Below are 25,866 nucleotides of genomic sequence, written 5' to 3'. Positions count from 1 at the left end.
CGTTCCAGATCACACCCCTCAGCCTGTGCGCCCTGGTGAATGAGAAGACACAGGGAGCTGCAGCCACATATAACATGAGCAAGAAGTCTGTGTTTGCTGTGATTAAGCCACTGAGTTTCAGGGGTTGTTTGTTAAGAAGCACAAAATCTGATTAAGACATGTGGTATATAGTGATTTCATATATAGAATCTGGAAAACTATCCATTTATTTTCCATCATGGAATTCAATATGACAAGCACCCCGGAGGGTTGGAAACAGAAAGACAGATGTTAATGCCAGTGTCCTTTAGACCTCCAAGTCCAGGGCCAGCTGAGGAGTGGGAGGGGTAGAGAAGGTCCTGTGCACAGTCACAGTGCGCTGTGCAGAGCAGGAACAGAGGCATCTATGAAAAGTCTGAGAGCCTGGAGGACAGAGTGACTAATGCAATGACAGTCTTGCATCATAAGAATAACAACCACAGCGGGACGTCATTGCTGCCAAAGAAACTGCCATTTAAAAATTGCCAGCCATCTCATCTTCCTAAAGTGGAATCCTCAAGTCTCCTTTATTCTGGGGACTTTTGAGTGGGCTGTTCGAATTCAGCAGGTGGAAGGTGGAGGGTCATGATTCTGAAGGATGAGTGTCTGAAGACGTTTTTGGTAAGGAAGGGTCTTGACATAGCCCACCCCATGCCACCCGCCTTGATCTGTGATATCCCCAGCAGCTGGGGAGGTTGGGGCATTTTGCAAAGAGGCCCCAAAGCCTCCAGAAAGTAAGCCTTCAAGAGCCCATCCTTCCTTCCTCTTTTGGTTTTGCTCATTATGAAAACTTCCCTGACAAATTGAAAAGGCCTCAGGTGAGATTAGCCTGCAGGAAAAAACACCAAGGGCCACCCAGAGGAGCCACACTGTGACAGAAGAGGAATGTGGGCTGGTGAGCTGACCTCTGGAAGACAGTGCATGAATTGAGGGGAAGAGATTTGTTCCACGCATGGGAGCAATGAGGCTGGAAATTTCTTCAGACATTGCCACTTCGGCACTCTGTGTGTGTATGTGTGTGTGTGTGTGTGTGTGTAACAGAGTCCTGTAATGCAAGGTCTGGCCTTGGCAACCCCAGCCTGGGGCCACAGTGAGAGGCGAGCTGAGGGTTATGCTGGGAAAAACTTCTCCCTCCCACCATGTGAGAGGCTCTGCAGGCCCAGCAGCTCAGCAAGCAAGGGTAAGGGCATGGACTAACATCTTACTTCATACTATCCCTTATAACACATCCTAATGTAATCAGCTCACAATATGAAATTATTCATTTCTCTCCAATCGTTGTTTCAGTGGGGCCTTAGGGTCAACTGGATTCTGGAGGGCCCTTCCTAGAGGAGGGGATGCGTTCTGTCCCTATGTCCCCTCCTGCTCCATCCTTCACAGCATGTGCCTAGTGGTCTACCTTGTGGGGAACTCTTGTACCTCCCTGTTCTAGGCATGGACTAGCATTGAGAAGTGGGAGAGGAGGGTTAGGAAAAAGGGCAAATATAGACACACTTTGTCTTATTGTGCTTTACAGATATTGTTTGTTGTTGTTGTTGTTGTTGTTTACAAGTTGAAGGTTTGTGGCAACGCTGCCTCAAGCAAGTCTATTGGTGCTGTTTTTCCAACAGCAGGTGTTGTTTTGCATCTCTGTGTCACATTTTGGTAATTCTCCCAATATTTCAAACGTCGTCACTATTTCTATATCTGTCATGGTGATCTATGATCGGTGATCTTTGACGTCACTATTGTAGTTGTTTTTCGGCACCACGAAGTGCACCCATATAAGATGGCAAACTTAATCAATAAATGTTGTATGTGTTCTGACTGCTCCAATGACTGCCTGTTCCTGAGACACAATAATATATAACAGGCATGAGTCACTGTGCCCAGCCCGACACAATAATATTGAAATTAAGCCAATTAATAACCCTACAATGGCCTCTAAGTGTTCAAGTGAAAGGAAAAGTCCCAAGTCTCTCACTTTAAATCAAAGCTAGAAATGATTACACTTAGTAAGGAGGACATGTTGAAAGTCAAGGCCAAAAGCTCGCCTCTTGCACCAGTTAGCCAAATTGCGACTTCACAAGAAAAGTTCTTGAAGGATATTTGAGCTCTACTCCAGGGAACACGCAAATGAAGAGAAAACAAAGCAGCCATATTGCTGATATGGAGAAAGTCTAAGTGGTCTGGAGAAAAGATCCAACCAGCCACAACATTTCCTTAAGCCAAAGCCTAATCCAGAGCAAGACTCTAACTCTCTTCAACGCTGTGAAGGCTGAGAGAAGTGAGGAAGCTGTAGAAGAAAAGTTTGAAGCTAGCAGAGGTTGGTTTGTGAGGTTTAATGAAAGACAACATCTCCATAACATAAAAATGCAAGATGAAGCAGCAAGTGCAAAGGGAGAAGCTGTGGCAAGTTATCCAGAAAATCTAGATAAGACAATTGATGAAAGTTTCTACACCAAACAACAGATTTTCAATGTAAACAAAACAGCCTTATGTTGGAAGAGGATGCCATCCAGGACTTTCAGAGCTGGAGAGGAGATGTCAATGCAAGCTGCAAAGCTTCAAGGGACAGGCTGACTTTTTTTTAGAGGTGAATGCAGCTGATGACTTTAAGTTGAAGTAAATGTTCATTTACTATTTTGAAAATCCTAGGTTCATTAAGAATTATGCTAAATCTACTCTACCTGTGCTCCATAAATGGAACAATAAAGACTGGATGATCACACATCTGTTTACAGCATAGTTTACTGAATATTTTAAGCCCCCTATTGAGAACTATTGCTCAGAAAAAAATATTCCTTTCAAAATATTACTGCTCTGCACCATGTCACTCAAGAGTTGTGTTGGAGATGTACGAGAATATTCATGTTGCTTTCATGCCTGCTAACACAAACATCCATTCTGCAGTCCATGGACCAAGATTTCAAGTCTTATTAATAAATATATTTCATAAGGCTATTAAGAAATAGCTATATATATACACACACACACATAGCCTTTTAGAGTTTATATAGCTGCCAATGATAGTGATTCCATTGATGGATCTGAGCAAAGCAAATTGAAAAGCTCCTGGAAAGTAGTCATTATTCTAGATGCCATTAGAAACATTTGTAATTCATAGGAGGAGGTCAAAATACCAACATTAACAGGAGTGTGAAAGGCATTGATTCCAGCCCCCATAGGTGACTTTCAGGGGTTCACATCTTCAGTGGAGGAAGTCGCTGTAGATGTGGTGGAAACAGCAAGAGAACTAGAACTAGAAGTGGAGCGTGAAGTTGTGACTGAATTGCCGCACTCTCATGATCAAACTTGAACAGATGAAGAGTTGCTTCTCACAGATGAGCAGTGAAAGTGGTCCCTTGAGATGGAATCTCCTCCTGGTGAAGATGCTGTGAACATGGTTAAAATGACAATTGATTTAGAATATTACATAAATTTAGTTAATAAAGCAGTGGCAGGGTTTGAGAGCATTGACTCCAATTTTGAAAGAACTGGGTAAAATGCTATCAAATAGCATCACATGGTATGGAGAAATCTTTTGTGAAGGGAAGAGTCAACCAATGTGGCAAACTGCGTTGTCATCTTATTTTAAGAAATTGCCACAGCCACCCCCAGCTTTAGCAACCACCACTCTGATCAGTAAGTAGTCATCAACATCAAAACAAGAGCTCCATCCTCTTCAGCAAAAACACTATGACTTGCTGAAGGCTCAGATGAAGGTTAGCATTTTTAGCACTAAAATATTTTTAATTAAGGTACGCACATTGCTTTTTTTGACATAATACTATTGTATACTTAATAGACTACAGTATAGGGTAAACACAACTTTTATACGCACTGAGAAACCAAAAAAGTTATTTTTGTGATATTTCCTTTATTGTGGTAGTCTGAAACTGAACTCACAATCTCACCAAGGAGTGCCTGAACCTCTTTACCTAACTGGTCACTGCCACAGTCCACTCTGTTTTGGCCAAGATGCCCCAGAGTGGCAGGCACACTGTGTGGTCACATCCAAGGGCCTAGAGATGGTGGGGGCTCCATATGGATCTAGACATGCAAAATCTCTCTTTGATTTGACTTCTTCCAAGCCACCACTTTCTGGGCGCTGGGCTCGTCTCACCCAGAAAGTAGGACCCAATGTGACAGTTCCTGCCCAGTTCCCTCCTGTGGCAGCCACTTGACCCAGGGGCACTCTTGATCCTTGCAGCCTCACTTCCACACCCTATCTCTACCCCTATCACCTCTCTCCAATCCCCACTCCCCCTGCTCATCTTGTCTGCTGCCCAGTGGGGGCCCCACCCATGCTGGCCTCTCCTTTTGCAAGTCCCCATTCTTCATATGGTTTCTTCAGAGCCCCTTTCCTTGGTTTTGAGGAGAGGGATCCTCACTCTCTTCCCCACCAATCCTACCCACTTCTACAGTCCACTCATTATCCTAATTGCCTCTGTATACAGACTGGGGTGAGAGGAGTTGATGTGATGGGTGTGGATACAGGGCTGGTGCTGTCTTCTTCTAGTAAGCCCTGGGAGAGGTGTCTGAGCCCAAGTGTCAGTGGTTTTCTTTGGATCTGTGAGTACATAACACTTCTTTGCCTTCAGCCTTAGGCCATAGTTGCTAGTTCTGGGACAACCAGAAAAGTCCTACATAATCTCGTGTTATGTGCAGAGCTGAGTATAGAGCTCCAGGTGTGATCTGACTCACTTAAGATCACAGTGAGTCTATTGTATTGTTGAACTGTTAGCTTAGACATCTGTTACTGCACCTACATTGCACTAGCCTCATGCCTAGACACTGATCTGAAAGAAATCCCCTAAATGCATACAGAAGACTTCTCAGCTGAGCTAAGGGGCTCCCACCAGGTTTGAGCCTATCTAATGAATCCATGAGGTAGACAGCCTGCACGTGTCCACCTGGTTTGATGAACTGCATAAATCCCCGTGGGGGATGTGGTCCATGGCCTGGGAAGTGAGTTACCCTGGGAAAAGTCTAGAGGACAGAGGCAGGGATGGAGACAACAGCATGGTGAGTTCCCAACCCACCCACAATGATAGGTGTCTGAGGCAGAAGGTAAAGAGGCTGTCCCCTGGTGGGTGTCACAGGACCCAAGCGTCATTGCTGAGGCACATGGATAACAAAGTGTGGCACTGGATTCTTCCTATTTCTGTGAGGATCATGGGGACTCTCTGGCTCTCCTGGTAAAGGTGGCTCTGGGGACAGGAAGAGTGTCCTTCTTGACAGGGATGTCAGAGCACTGATGGTGACAATCAGTGTGTCACTGCTCATATGACTGAACAATGGGAAGAGCCCGACTGTCTAATGACAGAACTCTGTTAAATATAATTAAGGGTATTTTGTTGAATGAATGAAGCCAGATGGGAAAGAAGACAGTATCTGTAATTCCATTTATAGAAGTTAAAGACAGGCTCATTTAATCTCTATGAAGACAGAGTGGCCTTTACCTCTGGGTGGAGCAAAAGGCACTCTCTGAAGTGATAGGGTTATCTTTTATCATCTTCATCGGGAGTGGGAGTTAAATGCATGTATGCGTATCAAAACTCGCCAAGCTGCACTAAGATCAGTGTGTCCTTCCTCAGTAAAAATAATAAAGAACTATACTTATAAAGAATTGTTTAATAATATAGGAAAATGTCTACACTATAATCTTTAGCCAAAAAAAAGAGCCACCTACAGAATGCTATATGCATGAGAACAATTAATCAAAAAGTTCATGGGAAAAGTCGGAATTGAAACATCATGTCTTAAAAGACATTGTTTTGATATTGTGAGAATGTACCTAATTTTTTCCTTTTTTCTGCTTTTCCCAATTTAATACAATGAGCTTGTGTTGGTTTTATAATTAGACATTTTGTTTGTTTGTTTGGTTTTGTTTTGAGACAGAGCCTTGCTGTCGCCCAGGCTGGAGTGCAATGGCCCGATCTTGGTTCACTGCAACCTCTGTCTCCTGGGTTCAAGAGATTCTCCCACTTCAGCCTCCTGACTATAGGGGCTATAGGGGCGCACCACCATGCCCAGCTAATTTTGTGTATTTTTAGTAGAGATGGGGTTTCACCATGTTGGCCATGTTGGTCTCAAACTCCTGACCTCAAGTTATCCACCCGCCTTGGCTTCCCAAAGTGCTGGAATTACAGGTATGAGCCACCGCACCCGGCCTAGACATTTGTTTTTAAAAATAAAAGATTCATTTGCTCTTTTTACAGCCCATCTCACTGTTGACTGATACTGACCAGGAGTCAACTCAGGCTCCAGGGATTTTCACAACAGCTGCTGTATGGCAGGGTTCCTGCTCACTGTGCTTGTGTAGTTGGCCCTTGCACCCGAAGTGAATAATTAACATTCTCCCCATCCTGTTGATGATGGTCTGAAAATATGGTCCAGAAATGGTGTGGGCAAGAAGAAAGCAAAGCAACGCTTAGAACATAGGTACAGCGACTAGACATGGAGCAGCTGCTTAAAGACAAAAAGGCCCCAAAAAGGAGGGATGGCACGAAACACCCTCCAATATGGGCATGGAGTCTAGAGTGACAAACTGATCAAAAGTTCATTTCCCATGGGGAGTCCGAACGTATTTAATAATAAAAAGAGAACAAGAGCCATGCAAACTGAGAAGGACAAAGTAGAAAGAGTAGCAGACACCAAGCAACTAAATCACAGCGTGATAAGCTGCTGGCTTGTTGCCATTATTGTATCCAGAACAACATTTTATTTAAATGCTGAAGAATTTCCCATGGGTCCCCACTTTCTTGTGAATCCTTGGGCTGAACCCCCCTGTCCTGAGTGATTACTAGAACACATCTCTGGACCAGAAACCCGAAAGTGGAGTAACACACACTGCAAAGCTGTGCTTCCTTGTTTCGGGCTATGAATCCTCACCTTGTTTCCCATCTAGTATGTATTTTTCAAACCAACTTGTCCATGGAGTCATGTAGTACTTAGGGTGGAAGCTGCCCCAGGTCTAGCACGTCATTTAACAGATGAGGAAATGGAAGCTTGGGCAGTGGAAGTATCTTGCCAAGGTCACACAGTAAGTCAGCAGCACAGTCTGTGTGACTCCGAGCCTGCTCTGCTAGCCCACATTGCCCTCTGGGGGTGAGCATGTCTTCACATCCTCCACCACCCTAATGACAAACACGCAGAACATGGCAAAGCCTCAGCTCTGCATGGTGAAAGTAAGAACCAGCAATTGTCACAAACAGAAATACAGTGTTGGTCTGGCAGCCTCCAGGAGTTCTGCACAAGTGGATTACCAGTAAATACAAGGCTATCTTTCTAAAAACCAAAGTCGTATTTATGTTATCTATTTTCTATAAAATTTTATATTAATTTATTTGTTACCTATTTTTGAACTCTTTCAAAAGCACACTATATTTCCCTGCTTAAACAGCCCCCTGAGGGCGGGTGCCTGAAAGCCTCTACACTTGTGTCATTCCATCTCCACCGCAGGCGTATTGAGTAAGTTTGTATTTGGGTTTTTAAAAAACCTCCACTCTACAGTTAAGAAAACTAAGGCAGAGAGCTTCATTAATTTGGTCAAAGCCAAGTAGTAGTAATGACGCTGGAGGTTAAACCCAGCAGCATGACTACAGTTCTTAATCAATGCCTTTTGAATTGCACATATGGAATGAACTTGAACATTTTCTTGATGATTCACTGTCCTTGTTATGATTACCAGTTACTGAGCTCTTTTGTAACAGAGACATATGTCCCTATGTGGGGCGGGGGTGGGGTGTCTTGATCGCTGGGCTATTTCTGTACTTTTCTGGCTTTTCCCAAGCAATCATTTCTTTCTATTCTCCAAGCACCAGCAATGAGCTTCACCTTTTCAGCTTCTAGTTTGCTGAAACTAATCTGCTATAGACAGAGACCCCAGTGAAACAATTTTACTAGGGTTTAATCAAATAAACTCTCTCAGACAAAGGATTACTGAAAGAGTAACTAAGAGTTTGATGTTTACTGAGTGTATAGTATGTACTAGATGCTGGCTGTGGATACCTCATAGAATCCTCCCAACAACCCATGAAATGACTACTGTCATTCAGCCCAGCACCCAGATGAGAAAGCTGAGGGTAAGACAGGTTTCAAGCTTGGCAGTCTGACTACAGAGGCCTCTGGCTTAACCCCTGGGTTAGGCTGCCTCTGTAGGTTTGGGGGCATATAATTTTGCTGTTTGGGGTCTCCTTTGCCTTCTTAGAGATCACAAGCCAAAGGTTTTTATTTGGTCACGGAAGCCCAGAAGGGCATCTTGTGGCTCAGGAGTAGCTCTCTGCTATCTTCCAAGATCTGCTGACAATACTTGAGATTTTCAGACGTCACCAACCACCAAGAGAGCTTGATATGACTGTACATAATATTGTCATAAAGAACCTGAACTTGACCATATACTTCTGTCATGTGGAAAATTTCTCATAGCTCCGGATAGATTGTATCTGGGGTGAAGAATCCTGCCACCTATGTACCTGGCATAGTGTGAGTCCTCATAAATGCTTACTGGTCTGAAGGGCCACAAAATAGTGAACAGTGAAAATTCCCACTAAGATCCTGAGTCCAGAAAAAGATGGGAAACCTGGTTAGCTCACCCACGCGCCTATAGTTAAAACTCTTTAGACAACAGGTTGTTTTCGTTTACGGAGTAATATTGGGTGGTGAGTTCATGTGTATGGGGAGTGGGATAGGGGATACGGGGAGAGTGGAGGAAAAGGGGGCACAGGGTTAATATGAAGTCCAGGATCCCCCTCTACATTTAAAGTTGGTTTAAGTTGGCTTCAATTGATGGCAACTCTTAAGATAATCAGAATTTTCTTACCTTTTTAGCTTTACTGTTGAAAAGCCCTGTGATCTTGTACAAATCATTTGCTTCTTGGTAGTAATTTCTTTTACTCAAACGTAGGCTTTTGACTAGATGAATGTAAATGTTCTTCTAGCTCTAATATCCTTTATTCTTTATATTTTCTAACAGATTCTGTGTAGTTGGATGAGCAGAGAACAAAAACAAAATAATCCAGTGAGGAAAGCCCGTGAATAAACTTTCAGACCCGAGATCTACTCTCTAGCCTATTTTAAGCTCAACTTGAAAAGAAGAACTGTTCTCTGATTCTTTTCGCCTTCAATACTCAATTATTTAACTCCGCCCTCCTTCAAAAGAAACAGCATTTCCTACTTTTATACTGTCTATATGATTGATTTGCACAACTCATCTGCCAGAAGAGCTGAGACATCCGTTCGCCTACAAGAAACTCTCCCTGGTAAGTAACCTCAGCTGCTTGGCCTATTAGTTAGCTTGTGAGATGAGTAAAAGCCTTAACAGGAAACCCATAGAAGACATTTGGCAAACACAAAGTGCTCATACAATTATCTTAAAATATAATCTTTAAGATGAGGAAAGGGTCAGAGTTTAGAATGAGTTTCAGATTGTTATAACATCAAAGATACAAAACATGATTGTGAGTGAAAGACTTTAAAGGGAGCAATAGTATTTTAATAACTAACAGTCCTTACCTCTCAAAAGAAAGATTTGCAGAGAGATGAGTCTTAGCTGAAATCTTGAAATCTTATCTTCTGCTAAGGAGAACTAAACCCTCTTCAGTGAAATGCCTTCTGAATATGTGCCCACAAGAAGTTGTGTCTAAGTCTGGTTCTCTTTTTCCTTTTTCCTCCAGACAAGAAGGAAGCCTAAAAATGGTCCAAATTAATATCAAATTACAAACATCAGATAAAATTTTCCTCTAATATATCAGTTTCATGGCACAGTTAATATGTAATTCTTTATGGCTCAAAATTAAAAGTGAGCTTTTCTAGGGGCTTCTCCCAGCTGCCTAATCTAAGATGCAGGGAATTTGAGACTCGCAGGGTTTAATAAGAGAAAATTCTCAGCTAGAGCAGCTGAACTTAAATAGACTAGGCAAGCCAGCTGGTTATAAGACTAAACTACCCAAAATGCATGACATTCATCTGTGGTGGCAGACGAAACATTTTTTTTATTTTATTATTTCTTGGGTTTGTATGAAAACTCTTAATTGTGGCAACTCAGAAACTACAAACACAAACTTCACAGAAAGTGTGAGGATTTTACAATTCTCTGTGGGCGTCTATGAGCTTCTCGGGGGACTTGGGCGTCTGGCCATTTCACTCTGACTGTATCGCAGCACCGAACATCTGATGGTCTTGCCTTTTAATTCTCTTTTCCAGGAGTGAGAGGGAGGGTAGCATGGTAGTTAAGAGTGCAGGCTTCCCGCATTCAAAATCAGTTGCTTCCCAGCTGGGTGGCTTTGAGCAAGTTACTCGCCCTCTGTATGCTTCAAGGTCCTTGTCTGCAAAATGTGAAAAATATTTCCTGCCTCATAAGGTTGCCCTGAGGATTAAATGAATGAATTGGTATGACTCTTAGACAGTGATTGGCATCCAGTATGTGCCCTCGAGGTCTCTTAATTATTACTGGCTTGCTCATAGTGCATGCTCTTTGTGGACTAACTCCAGAGAATGGCAGCATCAATAAACATCTTAAGACTGAGTTGCAGCCGGGCATGGTGGCTCATGCTTGCAATCCCAGCATTCTAGGAGGCTGAGGCAGGAGGATTGCTTGAGCCCAGGAGTTCGAGACCAGCCTGGGCAACATAGTGTGATCTTGTCTCTATAAAAATAAACAAAATTAGGCCAGGCATGGTGGCTTACGCCTGTAATCCCAGCACTTTGGGAGGCTGAGGCAGGCAGATCACAGGGTCAGGAGATGGAGACCATCCTGGCTAACACGGTGAAACCCTATCTCTACTAAAAATACAAAAACAAAATTAGCCGGGTGTGGTGATGGGTGCCTGTAGTCCCAGCTACTCAGGAGGCTGAGGCAGAAGAATGGCGTGAACCCAGGAGGAGGAGCTTGCAGTGAGTTGAGATCGCGCCACTGCACTCCAGCCTGGGCAAAAGAGCAAGACTCTGTCTCAAATAAATAAATAAATAAATAACAATAAAAATAAACAAAATTAGCTGTTACAGGTGTGGTGGCACCTGTAGTCCCCAGCCACTTGGAAAGGTGAGGTGAGAGGATTGCTTGAACCCGGGAGGTCCAGGCTTCAGTGAACCATGATCGAGCCACTGCACTCCAGCCTGAACGACAGAGTGAGACCCTGTCTCAAAACAATGACAACAGCAACAACAAAAAGGCTGAGCTGCACCATGCTTGACCCAGTTTCTTAAAATTGTTATCAAAGCTTCATTCACTCTGTGGTGCTATAGAGCACAAGATTTTATTTGGTGAGATGGTGCTTTCATGAATTCCCCCAACAGAGCCAAGCTCTCCATCTAGTGAGCGGGAAGCTAGCAGCAAACCTTCCCTTCACTACAAAACTTCATTGTTTGGCCAAAAAGGGAGTTCATTCAATGTAGACATCTATGTATGGAATTAAAAACCTATTGATGTATAAAACTGTTTGCATTCATGGTGGGCCACTAAATACTTTCTAGGGCTTTATAAAAGATCACTTTCTACTTATTCACAGGGTGGAACAAGATGGACTATCAAGTGTCAAGTCCAACCTATGACATCGATTATTATACATCGGAGCCCTGCCAAAAAATCAATGTGAAACAAATCGCAGCCCGCCTCCTGCCTCCGCTCTACTCACTGGTGTTCATCTTTGGTTTTGTGGGCAACATACTGGTCGTCCTCATCCTGATAAACTGCAAAAGGCTGAAAAGCATGACTGACATCTACCTGCTCAACCTGGCCATCTCTGACCTGCTTTTCCTTCTTACTGTCCCCTTCTGGGCTCACTATGCTGCTGCCCAGTGGGACTTTGGAAATACAATGTGTCAACTCTTGACAGGGCTCTACTTTATAGGCTTCTTCTCTGGAATTTTCTTCATCATCCTCCTGACAATCGATAGGTACCTGGCTATCGTCCATGCTGTGTTTGCTTTAAAAGCCAGGACAGTCACCTTTGGGGTGGTGACAAGTGTGATCACTTGGGTGGTGGCTGTGTTTGCCTCTCTCCCAGGAATCATCTTTACCAGATCTCAGAGAGAAGGTCTTCATTACACCTGCAGCTCTCATTTTCCATACAGTCAGTATCAATTCTGGAAGAATTTCCAGACATTAAAGATAGTCATCTTGGGGCTGGTCCTGCCGCTGCTTGTCATGGTCATCTGCTACTCGGGAATCCTGAAAACTCTGCTTCGGTGTCGAAACGAGAAGAAGAGGCACAGGGCTGTGAGGCTTATCTTCACCATCATGATTGTTTATTTTCTCTTCTGGGCTCCCTACAACATTGTCCTTCTCCTGAACACCTTCCAGGAATTCTTTGGCCTGAATAATTGCAGTAGCTCTAACAGGTTGGACCAAGCCATGCAGGTGACAGAGACTCTTGGGATGACACACTGCTGCATCAACCCCATCATCTATGCCTTTGTCGGGGAGAAGTTCAGAAACTACCTCTTAGTCTTCTTCCAAAAGCACATTGCCAAACGCTTCTGCAAATGCTGTTCCATTTTCCAGCAAGAGGCTCCCGAGCGAGCAAGTTCAGTTTACACCCGATCCACTGGGGAGCAGGAAATATCTGTGGGCTTGTGACCCGGACTCAAGTGTGCCGGTGACCCAGTCAGAGTTGTGCACATGACTTGGTGTTGATACACAGCCTGGGCTGGGGGTGGGGTGGGAGAGGTCTTTTTTAAAAGGAAGTTACTGTTACAGAAGGTCTAAGATTCATCCATTTATTTGGCACCTGTTTAAAGCAGATTTGATCTTTTAAGCCCATCAATTATAGAAAGCCAAATCAAAATATGTTGATGAAAAATAGCAACCTTTTTATCTCTCCTTCACATGCATCAAGTTATTGACAAACTCTCCCTTCTCTCCAAAAGTTCCTTATATATATTAAAAAGAAAGCCTCAGAGAATTGCTGATTCTTGAGTTTAGTGACCTGGACAGAAATACCAAAATTATTTCAGAAATGTACAACTTTTTACCTTGTACGAGGCAACATATAGGTTGTAAATGTGTTTAAAACAGGTCTTTGTCTTGCTGTGGGGAGAAAAGACATGGATATGATTAGTTAAGAAATGACACCTTTCATGTGTGATTTCCCCTCCAAGGTATGCTTAATAAGTTTCACTGACTTTTAGAACCAGGCGAGAGTCTTGTGGCCTGGGAGAGCTGGGGAAGCCTCTTAAATAAGAAGGAATTTGAGTTGGATCATCTATTGCTAGCAGAGACAGAAGCCTCACTGCAAGTACTGCATGGGCAAGCTTGGATGTAGAAGGAGACAGAGCTGGTTGGGAAGACCTGGGAAAGAAGGACAAGGCTAGGTCGTGAAGAACCTTGATGGCATTGCTCTATCTAAGTCATGAGCTGAGCAGGGAGATCCTGGTTGGTGTTGCAGAAGATTTATTCTGTGGCCAAAGGAGGGTGAGGAAGGATGAGCATTTAGGGCAAGGAGACCAGCAACAGCCTTCAGGTCAGGGTAAGGATGGCCTCCGCTAAGCTCAAGGCTTGAGGATGGGAAGAAGGGAGGTATTCATGCAGCATATGAGGATATGGAGTCAGCAGAACTGGGGTGGATTTGGGTTGAAGCTGAGGGGCAGAGAAGATTCAGGAGAAGCCCTAGCCTTCAAGCAGATTGGAGAAGCCCTTGAAAAGACATCAAGCACAGAAGGAGGAGGAGGAGGTTTAGGTCAAGAAGAAGAGGGATTGGTGTAAAAGGATGGGTCTGGTTTGCAGAGTTTGAACACAGTCTCACCCAGACTCCAGGCTGTCTTTCACTGAATGCTTCTGACTTCAGAGAGTTCCTTCCCATCCCAGCTCAAATACTGAGGGGTCTCCAGGAGGAGACTAGATTTATGAATACATGAGGTGTGAGGACTAGGAACATACTTCAGCTCACACATGAGATCTAGGTGAGGATCGATTACCTAGTAGTCATTTCATGGGTTGTTGGGAGGATTCTATGAGGCAACCACAGGCAGCATTTAGCACATACTACACATTCAACAAGCATCAAACTCTTAGTTACTCATTCAGGGATAGCATTGAGCAAAGCATTGAGCAAAGAGGTCCCATAGAGGTGAGGGAAGCCTGAAAAACTAAGATGCTGCCTGCCCAGTGCACACCAGTGTAGGTATCATTTTCTGCATTTAACCGTCAACGGGCAAAGGGGGGAAGGGACATATTCATTTGGAAACAAGCTGCCTTGAGCCTTAAAACTCACAAAAAGTACAATTTACCAGCCTCCGTATTTCAGGCTGAAGGGGTTGGGGGCGGGGCCCTTAGGTGCTCATTCCAGGTGCCTTCCCCAGACAGACCAGAAGCAACAGAAGAAACCTCTCTCTCTCTCCCTTTGAAATGAATACACCCCTTAGTGTTTTGGTATATTCATTTCCAAAATGAATATACCAAAGAGAGAGAGGTTGTTTTCTGTTGCTTCTCTTATGATTGTGCACATACTTGAGATTGTTTTGAATTTCGGGGATGGTTAAAACCATCATAGTATATAGATAAGGTGAGGGAATAGAAAGTGGTGAGAACCACTCAGGGAATGAAGGTGTCAGAATAATAAGAGGCGCTACTGACTTTCTCAGCCTCTGAATATGAACAGTGAGCATTGTGGCTGTCAGCAGGAAGCAATGAAGGGAAATGTCTTTCCTTTTGCTAAGAGTAGTATAGGACCCTACCCTCTGGGCCAAGTCAAAGACATTCTGACATCTTAGTATTTGCATATTCTTGTGTATATGAAAGTTACAAGTTGCTTGAAAGAAAATATGCATCTAATAAAAAAACCTTCTAACATAATTCATTATATTCTCGCTCTTTCAGTGTACATTTAGATAATAGCACATAAAACTGCCAAAGTATTTTATAAGTAGCTGTTTTCTTCCTTAGTGTGTGTGTGGTGTATGCAAAGAGAGAGATAATTGTATTTTTGTATTTTCTTTTAAATAATTTTTAAAAGTCACTCTTTTCCTGAGACAAATTGCCAGAATAGTTTGTATTTACAGATGATACCTCTAAGAGTAGGGTTGTTGAGCAATTGACTTGAAAACTTTTAAAATTCAAATTTTAATTCCACTACTCAAAAGAATTGCCATGTTTTAAAAAATAGAATCGGTGCCGTAAAACAGTTGTCTATGTTTGAAAATGAAGAAGACATGCAACGTCATGGCCTGGTCACTTACCCGCAGCCCTGTGTTGTAGGCACATCACACGTGAGAATGAGGATATGCTTTTCTTTCATTTAAAATCCCTCCCCAAAACTTGGCTCTAATTGCAATGATGACAATCATGTACATTTGGATTTATGTGCAGGAGTCTCTTACCCTGAGAGAGGACAGGTGCTCCAGGTGGAGGGGACCCGTCTGGGTCACGTTCACATCTTGAACATGCTGGTTTTCAGTCACTGCACACTCATCTCCCAGCGCAGGTCACGGGCAGCAGATGCAAGAGCTGCCCATGGTCCTATTTGGAGGTGCATGACATGAGCAGAAGACAGAATAGCTGGATCTGACTAGAAGGGCAGCTTCTCCCTACCAAGACTTGAAGGATTGCCTTTCATCTCTTAGGCTAAAAGGTAGAATGAACCAAGGAAGGGCAGGAAGAGGCTGGGGTTAGGGTAGAAGGAAGGGACCATGGAGAAGGGAGATCCATCCCATAGGATGAAGGCAGTGTGGCAGGGAGATTGGAAGGTGTCAGCTTTTATGGCTGACATAAATGCAGCCATGTCAATTGCTGCTTTTCTTTTCCACCTTATTAAATGCCTTCCAATGTTAGCACAAAGAAAAGCTATTTTCAGTGTTGCCAGCCTTTCCAGAGCCCATTCCCATTATCTCCCCAGGCCCATGCCTTTACTCCTTGGAGTTTCAACTCACGACCTTCAGGATCTGACTTTATTCACCATCTCTGGGGTGAATGTACCTTCTCTCTCACCCAGAGGTCCCTATCAAAGAAGAGATTGCATGCCATGGATAAAGTCAAAATAGAGGTGACTGTCCTTAACAAGGAAGACTAATGTGCAAATTCATAAACTGGGATTCTGTTTACATTTTGTACTCCAGGGGTTCTTAGTTTAAATTGCTCTGAATAAATTAAGATGCATTGGCATTTCCACTGTAACGATTAAATTTACAAATCATTTATTTTCTATCGGGGGAGAGATAGAGTTCCAAATGCAAACATTAACTGTTCAAGTGTTAACACTTCTAATGACAGCATAAGAATTACCACCAACTACCCTGGGGGCTGGAGGCAGAAATGTGAACTGGAAAACAAATCACGAACTTTCCTTTTTTGTTTTTTTTTTAAGATGGAGTCTTGCTCTGTTGCCCAGGCTGGAGTAGAGTGGTGCGATCTCGGCTCACTGTAACCAGAGCCTCCCAGATTCAAGTGATTCTCCTGCCTCAGCCTCCCAAGTAGCTGGGACTACAGGTGTGCACCACCATGCACGGGGAAATTTTTGTATTTTTAGTAGAGATGGGGTTTCACTGTGTTAGCCAGGATGGTCTCGATCTCCTGACCTCGTGATCCGCCCGCCTCGGCCTCCCAAAGTGCTGGGATTACAGGCTTGAGCCACCGTGCCCGGCCAACAAATCATGAACTTTGTAACTGCCGTTCCTTGTAGCTTGTTAACACATCCACTTACTTATCATCAGAGTATGTAGAGATTTTCCACAACCCTCAGGGATAAGGCTGAACAGAAGAGGAAAAAACGTGAAAACATTTCGATAGCTCCTTTACTTTGAAATAAAATTCACTGTAAAAGTTGCTTGTATTTTTCCAAAACCGAGTCAACCTTTAATATTTAAGATTCTATATACAAATACATATTTTATATATTAATATATAATGTCATATGACACACCCTATATCTTTATATTAATATGCATGCATATAATATCTATTTCCTTCCTAATTTTCTATAAGCAATTTTACAAGTCTGACTTCTATTTGCCTCCTTATTGTTACTACATAGTTTGATAATCCGTTTTGTGTCGTCGTGATTCTGTCGTGTTTTGGGGACTTATTTTTGTTTCTCTGGGTGGTCACTAGTTTTTTTAAAGCATTCATGGAAGAGTGTGAATCTTTTTCAAGCTAGGAAGCCATGGCAAGCCTTGGGTCATACTGCCCCCGCGAGGCCACATTGGCAAATGAGCAAGGGTGTTCAACCTCCAGCCTTGGCCGTGGAGAAGACACGCGAGGAGGCTTTTCACATTCAGCTGTTTAATGTTTGTCTCTGCTGGCACCATTCCAGTTGTGAAAAAGAGGTATTTCCACAGCAACTCAGGGTAGGTAGTGCACAGCTCACATTCATCATTTTTGAAGACCGAGAGGAATCTCCATTCGGGATACAGGTTGATGCCTGTTGTGGAATGAAGGTTCCAACACCCAGACCAATCTCTGCAGTGTGCTGATCTCATGACCCTGCAACAAGATCAGAAAGTGTTTTGTGACTAAGCATTTTTCATAATGCATAAAATGCTCCAAGCTCCTCCCTTGTTTCTCTCTATGATCCTCTATATCTGATGGTTGTGGGTACCAAGTGTTTGAAATAATCAAATGTGATTTGATGTTGGTAAATTTCTTTCTCATTTGCACTCTCCTTTCTCTATTATTGTTTATGTAACTGAACCGCAGATTAGTAACTCGTTGCTTGCAGAATCCAATTGAACAAGAGTGAGGTCAGGTATAAAGCAAATGATTTATTCTAAACCTCCTTCAGGGAAGACGTGCAGGCTCCTGCCTCTAAATGCACTGCTTTGCTGGGCATGGTGGCTCACGCCTGTAATCCCAGAACTTTGAGAGGCCAAGGAGGGTGGATCACTTGAGGTCAGGAGTTTGAGACCGGCCTGGCCAATATAGTGAAACCCCCGACTCTACTAAAAATACGAAAAATTAGCCAGGCATGGTGGCAGATGCCTGTAAACCCAGCTACTCGGGAGGCTGAGGCAGGAGAATCGCTTGAACCTGGGAGGTGGAGGTTGCAGTGAGCCAACATCTTGCCACTGTACTCCAGCCTGGGTGACAGAGTGAGACTCTGTAAATAAATAAATAAATAAATAGTAAATGCACTGCTTTGCTTTTGGAGCAGAAAGCAGGCACTTTTAAAAGGCAGGGGAGGAAATGAGCAAGGGCAGGGGGTTCTGCATGCTGGCATGGTTGGTGCCTAATCTATCGGGCAGTTGAGTTGGCACTTTCATAGGCAGAAATAGGTTGAAAAAGTGACCTAAAACTCTCTCGGTGGGAGAGGGTAGTGGACAGGCCTTCAACCTGCCTTCCTGGAGGGTGAGTTCCATGGCAATCCCCTGGAGGGTGAGAGTTCCATGGAGGTCATGCTTTGGGCTGTAAATCGGCTGTTAACTCTCTAGAGAGTTCTGTCTTGGAGCATATAGATGAACTTACCCTGTAAAGAATGTCTGTTGAAGGGGAGGTAAAAGGTGAGATTTGCATTTCTAAAGGGCTAAGTAGAAAGTAGGGCACAAGAGGAAAGGAGAAAAGACAAAATAATTTTAAAAATACTTGTAACATTCCCTTTTACTTAGAAAAAAAATGGAGTACTCGGTTATATTATCACCTCGTTTACATCAAACCCTCTTATGGAATCCTATGGTTTGAAAACAAAAAGGTTGTTGAGGACCAGTCAGCCCAACCACTTCGCTTTATAAATGAGAGCATTGCCTGTCCCAAGCCCCAGAGACTCTGATGTCGTGAGTCTGGAGTGGGCTCCAACAGCGGCACGTTTTGATGGTGCTTCCCAATGGCAAACCATCGGCGAGCCTTTGAATAGGGAAAGTAGGAGCACTTCTGACTCCCTTCACGATCAGTACCTGTGTGCTAATAAATTCACAAAAGCCAACATATTGGAGTCACTTGGATAGTTTTACAAACAGTGACGTTAAATCCAGCCTCAAAAGTTCTGATTCCAGCTGTCTGCATTCCTGCCCTGTGGTTGCCCACTGTAGAAGCTCCCCAGGTGACTGTAAGGATAGCCAAGTCTGAGAAGTACTACCTAAAGCCTGCTGGACTGACAGCAAGGGCTGTTGTCTGAGCAAGACTTTGCCCGGCCTGGGGTGGCATGTGTGCCAGGAAGAGTCTCAACTTTCATAACAGAACATTCCCCAAGCTGGTTTCTTTAATGCATGTGAATCTAGACTTCATTGGCAATACCAGAGATCTGTATTTGAGGCTCCAAGTATTTCACTTTCATTTTTGGTTTTGGGTTATGTTTTCACCCTTCCTTTCCAAGTGAAAAGTAAACAGAAATGGGATGTCTGGCGCCCATGCTGAGCTTGGCGACTTCAAATTCAATAGAGAATAAGTCTCTTGTGTAGAAAAGGGCCTGTCCGAGATGTTTCTCAAATGAATATAGATTTTGCTTATGTGGCTAAAGGGCTCTTCTCCCCCCATTTCCTTATCCCTGCAGCGAGCCATCCTTCTTAACTCTTTCCATGAAAGCATTATTCCTGAAGACCTGGGAACTCGTACCAGCCCTGATCAGGCAATGATAATGCTGCAGAGAATTAACATTTAGCATTAAAATGTCAACTCTTGAATATCCTGGCAAACGGTTTAAACACATGTACACACATAAAAACACCTCCTACTATTTACTGAAGAACAGATATCTGATAACTTAATCTTTTGGTTTTGAGTCAAGACAACTTCTCCTTTTGAAACTGCATACCACTGAATATAATAAAATGTAATTAAGATTAAAAATAATAAAAACTAATGGGAGAATTTCAATATTGTCTATGTTCACTTTAAAATTCCTCTACTTAGGTTTATTGCCATTACCAAAGACTATTCAAAAATCCTTTTTAGGAGAATCCTAATGGTTTCCTGACATACAGTCAAGTAAGGACTCTGTTGATTGGCTAACTCAATCGTCCTGTGGCAAAAAGCAGACCCTGGCAGAGAAGAGGGCAGGGACTTGAAAGTCAGACTGACTTGAGTTCCAGCCTTGAGGCTGTGGGAGATTGGGCAAGTGACTTAACGTCTCTGGCTCTCAGGATCTACAAGGATTTTCAGTAGTAATTTGGGGTGTTACCGATACAGGAGCTAAAAAGGAATTATTTAGGTGGTTAGTGAGGGTCAGAGAGTCCTCGGTAAGATTTGCTTTTAAGAAAAAGCAGCCCCAAAATTATTTGTTTGCTAACAAAGAAAAGCCTGTAAAATCGGATAAGCAAGCTGGAAGCTTGCACGGGTGAATGCCGGCAGCTGTGCCAATAGGAAAAGGCTATTTGGGGGCCAGGCATGTTCAACATGGATTCTCCATCTTCCCTTTTCTTTGTCAACCACGTGTAGAGTAAAGCAAAGGGCAACATGGCACTGGCCAGGTAGAGAACCCTTCTGCATAATAAAAGAGTAGGGTGAGATGGCCAGCTTCTTCCCATGCTATGTAAATGGCATACCTGGTCCAACCAATCTTTTGGGCCCTATGTAAATCAGACACTGCCTCCTCAAGCTAGTCTATAAAACCCCATGTATTTTACCATGGAACTGGGAGATCCACTTGGAACCCCCTCTTTCTGCACGAGAGAGCTTTTCTCTTTTGCCTATTACACTTCCGCTCTTAAACTCACTCCTCCTGTGTTAGCATCCTTGATTTCTTTGGCATGAGGCAACGAACCTTGTGTATTACCCCACACAAATGATGCTGCTTCGTTATTAACAGCAACCTGACAGGGTTGTGTTGGGGTATAAATTATCTAGACCGGAGAGATGCAATAGAATTTTTTTGTAATGACAGGAATGCTTTGTATCTGCATCATCCAAAATGGTAGCCACCAGACCAGGGCGAATGTGGCCAGTGTGACTGAGGAACTGGATGTTTTCCACGATTTAATTTAAATGTGGCCAATGGCTACTATAGGAGACAGCGTGAGTCTGGCATATTAAAAATACTCAATAAATATTAATATAATTTGAACTTTGGCATCAGTGTTTCCTAGATTGGAATTACTATGCAAGTTGCTTACTGTTTCTAAGCCTTAGTTTTCTAATCTGTAATTGGGGCTAATAATAATACCTGCCTTACAGGTTCGTTCAGAGGATAAATGAGAAATTGCATGTTAAGGGCTTAACACAGTGCCTGGCACATAAAAGCTCTAACAACTGTTAGATACTTTAATAATTTGCTAATAATGGTTATTTCTTCTTCAGATTAGGATGTGCTCTCCCAAACAGTGCTCTTAGACATAGCGGGCAGTTTAGCTCACTCTCTGCGGTGAAACAGAAGCACTGGCCAACCAGAGTCAACCAGCTATCAATAATTCTGGTCAGATGTAGATTCCATAGCTCAAAGCAAACTGAGAGAGTGAGGGCAGCAGGCCAATTCCCCACCCCTTCCTTCTGGACTCTGACAGAAGCTTACACTCAAGGAAGAGCAAGTAGGAATTAATTTATTAAGAGCTAGGTAAGAAAACCCAATGAGAAGTTCTGGCAAAGCCCCATGGGCAGATGTGGCTTAGACACAGGAAAGAAGTAGGATTTCATACCACCCGCCTCAGTCTACATCTGGGGCCCTCATCCTCAGCTGTGCCTATGCAAAGGGGAGCAACCAATAAACCCCACCTCCACTCTCCTCCCGTGGAGGCCAGGGATGGCCAGGGGTAAGAAAGGGATGGGAAGTGTTTCCTCCAGCCCTCCTCTGAGAGGGAGAGGAAACTGGGCAGAGCTTCTGTCCTTCTTCAAGCAGAAACAGAAACCTGAGGAGAAGGGAAGTAAGGGGGTTCTTCCCAGTACTCTTCAGTTGTGCACTCACCATCTGCAGCTCAACATTCAGCATTCATTCACTGTCCTTATGAAATTCACTATTTAGAGAGAAACGCAAGCAAAAAGGCAAAGATTGAAAAGTACTGTTGAAGTGGCATCATTGCCTGGGGTGAATGCCTGAGGTTTGTGGTCTCACGCTAAGGGAATGGAGGATGCAGACACACAAGAAGTGAGTTTAAGAACAGAGGTTTAACAGGCAAAAGAAAGAGAAAAGAGAATAGCTCTCTTGCCTGCACAGAGAGAGGGACACCTGAGTGGGTTTTCCTGTTTCATGGTGAAACACAAGGCATTTTATAAACAAGCTTGAGGAAGTGGTGTCTGATTTACTTAGGACCCGAGAGATTGGTCAGACCAGGTGTGATGTTTACACAGCACGCAAAGCAGCTGGCCATCCCACTCTAATCTTTCATTATACAGATGAGGTCTATACCTGGCCAGTGCCATGTTGTCTGTTCCTTACTGTACACATGGTTGACAAAGAAAAGGGAAGATGAAGAATCCATGTTGAATATGACTGGCCCCCAGATAGCCTTTTCCTGTTGGCACAGCTGCCTGCATTCACCTGTGCAAGCTTCCAGATTGCTTATCTATGTCTGCAGCCCGATTTTACAGGTTGCTCTTTGTTAGAAAAGAAATGATTTGGGGGCTGCTTTTCATTAAAACGAAAACCTTACCAAGGACTTCCTACCCTCACTATCTCCCTAAACAATTTCTTTTTAACACCTATGTTACTGTGAACAGTGTCAAGATAAGGCTCTAAGAGACAGAGGAGGATGAGTTATCCAATCCAAGAATGGGGGTCTGGAGGAAGAAATCCCAGAGAGCATTACTGCAGTTGAATAAGGATTAGTTAGAAGCTACTGAGTGGAGCATAGGAGTAGGAACTCTCACACAAATATGCAGAAGTGAAATAAAGCAAGGTATAGTCCAGGTGCCTAAAGTAGCACAGCAGACTTGAGATAGATGATAGATAGGTAGATAGATAGATAGGATGGATAGATAGATAGATAGATAGATAGATAGATAGATAGATAGATAGACAGACAGACAGATAGATAGACAGACAGACAGACAGACACTGGTGTGAGTGTTGGTGTGTGTGTCTGACTGTGTGCATGCATTCCTCCTGCGGGAGATCAGGAACAGTGGGCAGTACGGAGTGACAAGAGGATGGGGAGGTACTCCCTCCAGCCCTCCCCTCTGCTCTGCCCTCCACTGGAGCAGAAGCAAAGCATATGGTGAAGGAGAACAAGGATTCTTGCCAGCCCAGTACCCGAGTGCATTAGTTATTTATCACTCCACAGTCCCCATTGACGTGTTAATTCCGCATTTATTAAATGCTTACTGTTTGCAATGTCTATGCCAAGCTGTCAAGTGTAGTTTTTATTCTACAGGCCACAGGCACCCCCTGACAGTGTTAAAAAAGAGAGTAGCATTGAGACAGGAGTAATAAGTGCAGTCACAGGAGAATGGAAAATTCCAGGCAGCAATTCGACTAGTAAAAAGGAAACTGTTGAAATAGCTGCATAATCTGGGAGTCAATAAGAACCTGAAAACCAAGGTGTGAGCCAAGGCTGGTTAAAACTGACTGGATCCAACATGGTGCTGAGTTTGTCCTAGGTTTTGCCTAGAACCTCATTATATGCTCAATACCAAATCACACACCCACCAGGGCCATTCCATTTCCTGGAACACCCATGGTTGGTGTAAAAGTGGGTGGCACCACAGCTCTGAGAAAATCTTTACCTTTTTCAGGAAACTTCATGAATATTCCACCGCTTGGCTAAAGAAACTCATAATGTAGAAACCCCAAACCCTACTGGGCACAACTTTCTCTTGAGTATGCCTGTACTTCCCTTTCTTATTTTATTTATTTGTTTGTTTATTTATTTTTGAGACGGAGTCTCGCTCTGTCCCCCAGGCTGGAGTGCAGTGGCGCGATCTCGGCTCACTGCAAGCTCTGCCTCCAGGGTTCAGGCCATTTTCCTGCCTCAGCCTCCGGAGCAGTGGAGACTACAGCCGCCCACCACCACGCCCGGCTAACTTTTTGTATTTTCAGTAGAGATGGGGTTTCACTGTATTTTATTTTATTTTTGAGACAGGGTCTCGCTTTGTCGGCTCACTGCAACCTCTGCCTCCCGGGCTCAAGCAATCCTCCAACCTCAGCCCCCCGAACAGCCCCCTGAATGGGAGAACAGGCGTGCACCACCATGCCTGGCTAATTTTTTGTATTTTTTTGTAGAGACGGGCTCTTGCCATGTTCCCCAGGCTGGTCTCGAACTCCTGGACTCAGGTGATCAGCCTGCCTCCACCTTCCAAAGTGCTGGGATTACAGGAATGAGCTACCCCGCCTGGTCACACTCTGCTTTCTTGAGTGCGTGCATTTTGCTTTGCAATAAGTCTCTCTACTTTCACTTTTCTGACTTGTCCTTAAATTCCTTCTTGTGACAAAGTCAAGAGCCTGGACACCAGCTGGAGTCAACGTCTCACCAGTGTTTAGGGACCTCCCCTAATCCACCGGTATCAGCATGATCAGATTTGCTTTTTCAGAAAAAGCTTTCTGTCCATAGGACAAAGGGAAGTGACTCAGAGAAGGAGCAGGAGGAGTCACAAGCTCCCTGCCTGACAAGGCCTGGACTATGGCAGAGGCAGTGAGATGGTGAGAAAGCAAGGGTATGCAGCCAGCCAAATCCAGAATATAGAAAGTTCTACGGGAAAAGGTGGGGCCAAAGTGGAACAGGGGGAAAGGAATTGTTGCACATTAACAGTGCAATGCAATGCACTGGCCTTGTTTGTGTCCAGGTTAGAACAAACCAATGAGAAAGCACATCTATGAGACTACTGGAGAAATTTGAACACTGACTAGATATAATATTATGTTAATTATGCTTTAATTTGGGGTACAATAATGCTTTTGTAGCTATTTCGAAAGAGTCCTATCTCTTAAGGATACACTCTAAAATACTAGTGGAAAATAATCCCGTGGGGTGAGAGGCAGAGGGAAGGGAGAGGAGCATAGATGAAACAGTTTTGGCCGTATGTTTGTAATTGTTGAAACTGAGTGATGGGAATATGGAGATTTAACATATTAATACTATTTTCTGCCCATGTAATATTGGAATATTTTCATAACAAAATTGAGAGAGAGATAAAGAAGAAAAGAGAAAAGAAGAGAAGAGAGAAGAGATGAGGGAAGTGGAGGAAAAAGAGCTTTCTGTGAAGGACCATTGCGGTGGACACAAATGAAAAAGACCACCTTCCTACCATGAATTCTAGGTGTGTACTACCCAAGATGAGTCCATTGGATTCTTGCTTCCAGAAATGGTGAGCATGATGCAACCCCACAGAGGCAGTGCCCTGGAGAATAGACCCATGACCATCCAAGGAAGATATCCCATCACAGAACTGCTCTGGGTCATGTGTTTTCCAAGTCCACATGTCCAGTAGTTCCTTCTTTCCTGTGACCAATGCCACCAATCTTCCAGCACTGGCCTATATTGCTAGGCAAACTTGAGCCATCCTCTGCTTCTTGCAACTTGTGCCTGAACTAACATGGACACAAAGTCCCCACTTCTCCCACATTCTCAGAATGAAATAGTTCTCCCTCCACACTTTAGGTGCTAGAGGCAAGTGGATTGCTTGAGCTCGAGTTCAAGACCAGCCTGAGCAACATGGCAAAACCCCATCTCTACAAAAAATACAAAAAGTAACCAGGGGTGGTGGTGTGCACCTGTAGTCCCAGCTACTCAGGAGGCAGAGCAGGAGGATTTCTTGAGCCCTGAAGGTGGTTGTGTTACACGCATCCATGTGAAAAGACCATCAAACAGGCTTTGTGTGAGCAACAAACCATTTTAATCACGTGGGTGCAGGCAGACTGAGTCCGAAAAAGGAGTCAACAAAGGGAGATAAGAGTGGGGCAGTTTTATAGGATTTGGGTAGGTAGTGGAAAATTATAGTTAAAGGGAGTTGTCCTCTTGCAGGGAGGGGCAGAGGTCACAAGGTGCTCAGTGGGAAGCTCCCGAGATTCATGTCCAGGAGAAGGAATGTCTGTCACAAGGTTAATTGCTCAGTTACGGTAGGGCAGGAACAAATTACAA

At 43.7% G+C, this 25,866-nt stretch overlaps 1 protein-coding gene and 1 long non-coding RNA gene across 3 annotated transcripts; one reads left to right on the top strand and one right to left on the bottom strand.

The window, feature by feature from the left end:
• Window positions 1–3: 3 nt before the first annotated feature.
• On the bottom strand, window positions 4–9,624 carry LOC103882093. Its single transcript, XR_643779.4, has 3 exons — window positions 9,517–9,624; window positions 8,825–8,980; window positions 4–3,392 (listed from the first exon to the last, which is right to left on the bottom strand). It is a non-coding gene; the product is annotated as an uncharacterized LOC103882093 (long non-coding RNA).
• On the top strand, window positions 9,136–14,794 carry CCR5 (C-C motif chemokine receptor 5). Of its 2 annotated transcripts, XM_009200976.4 has the most exons (2): window positions 9,136–9,263; window positions 11,511–14,794. In XM_009200976.4, exons 1-2 carry the CDS (start codon window positions 9,194–9,196, stop codon window positions 12,578–12,580), a joined length of 1,140 nt encoding a protein of 379 aa, XP_009199240.2. In that variant the 5' UTR covers window positions 9,136–9,193; the 3' UTR covers window positions 12,581–14,794.
• The last annotated feature ends 11,072 nt before the right edge of the window (window positions 14,795–25,866 follow it).

Source organism: Papio anubis, chromosome 2 (assembly GCF_008728515.1).
Source record: "Papio anubis isolate 15944 chromosome 2, Panubis1.0, whole genome shotgun sequence".
In the NCBI taxonomy this organism is placed as follows: Eukaryota; Metazoa; Chordata; class Mammalia; order Primates; family Cercopithecidae; genus Papio; species Papio anubis.
Note: the sequence above shows the minus strand (reverse complement) of the source record. Positions and strands in the feature narration are given on the sequence as shown.

What these genes read in the sequence shown, in the direction of transcription:
- CCR5 (XM_009200976.4), top strand. Translation starts at nt 9,194, where the DNA reads ATGATTGATTTGCACAACTCATCTGCCAGAAGAGCTGAGACATCCGTT. An exon ending in CCTACAAGAAACTCTCCCTG is followed by an intron (nt 9,264 to 11,510) that starts GTAAGTAACCTC and finishes ACTTATTCACAG; the next exon opens with GGTGGAACAAGATGGACTAT.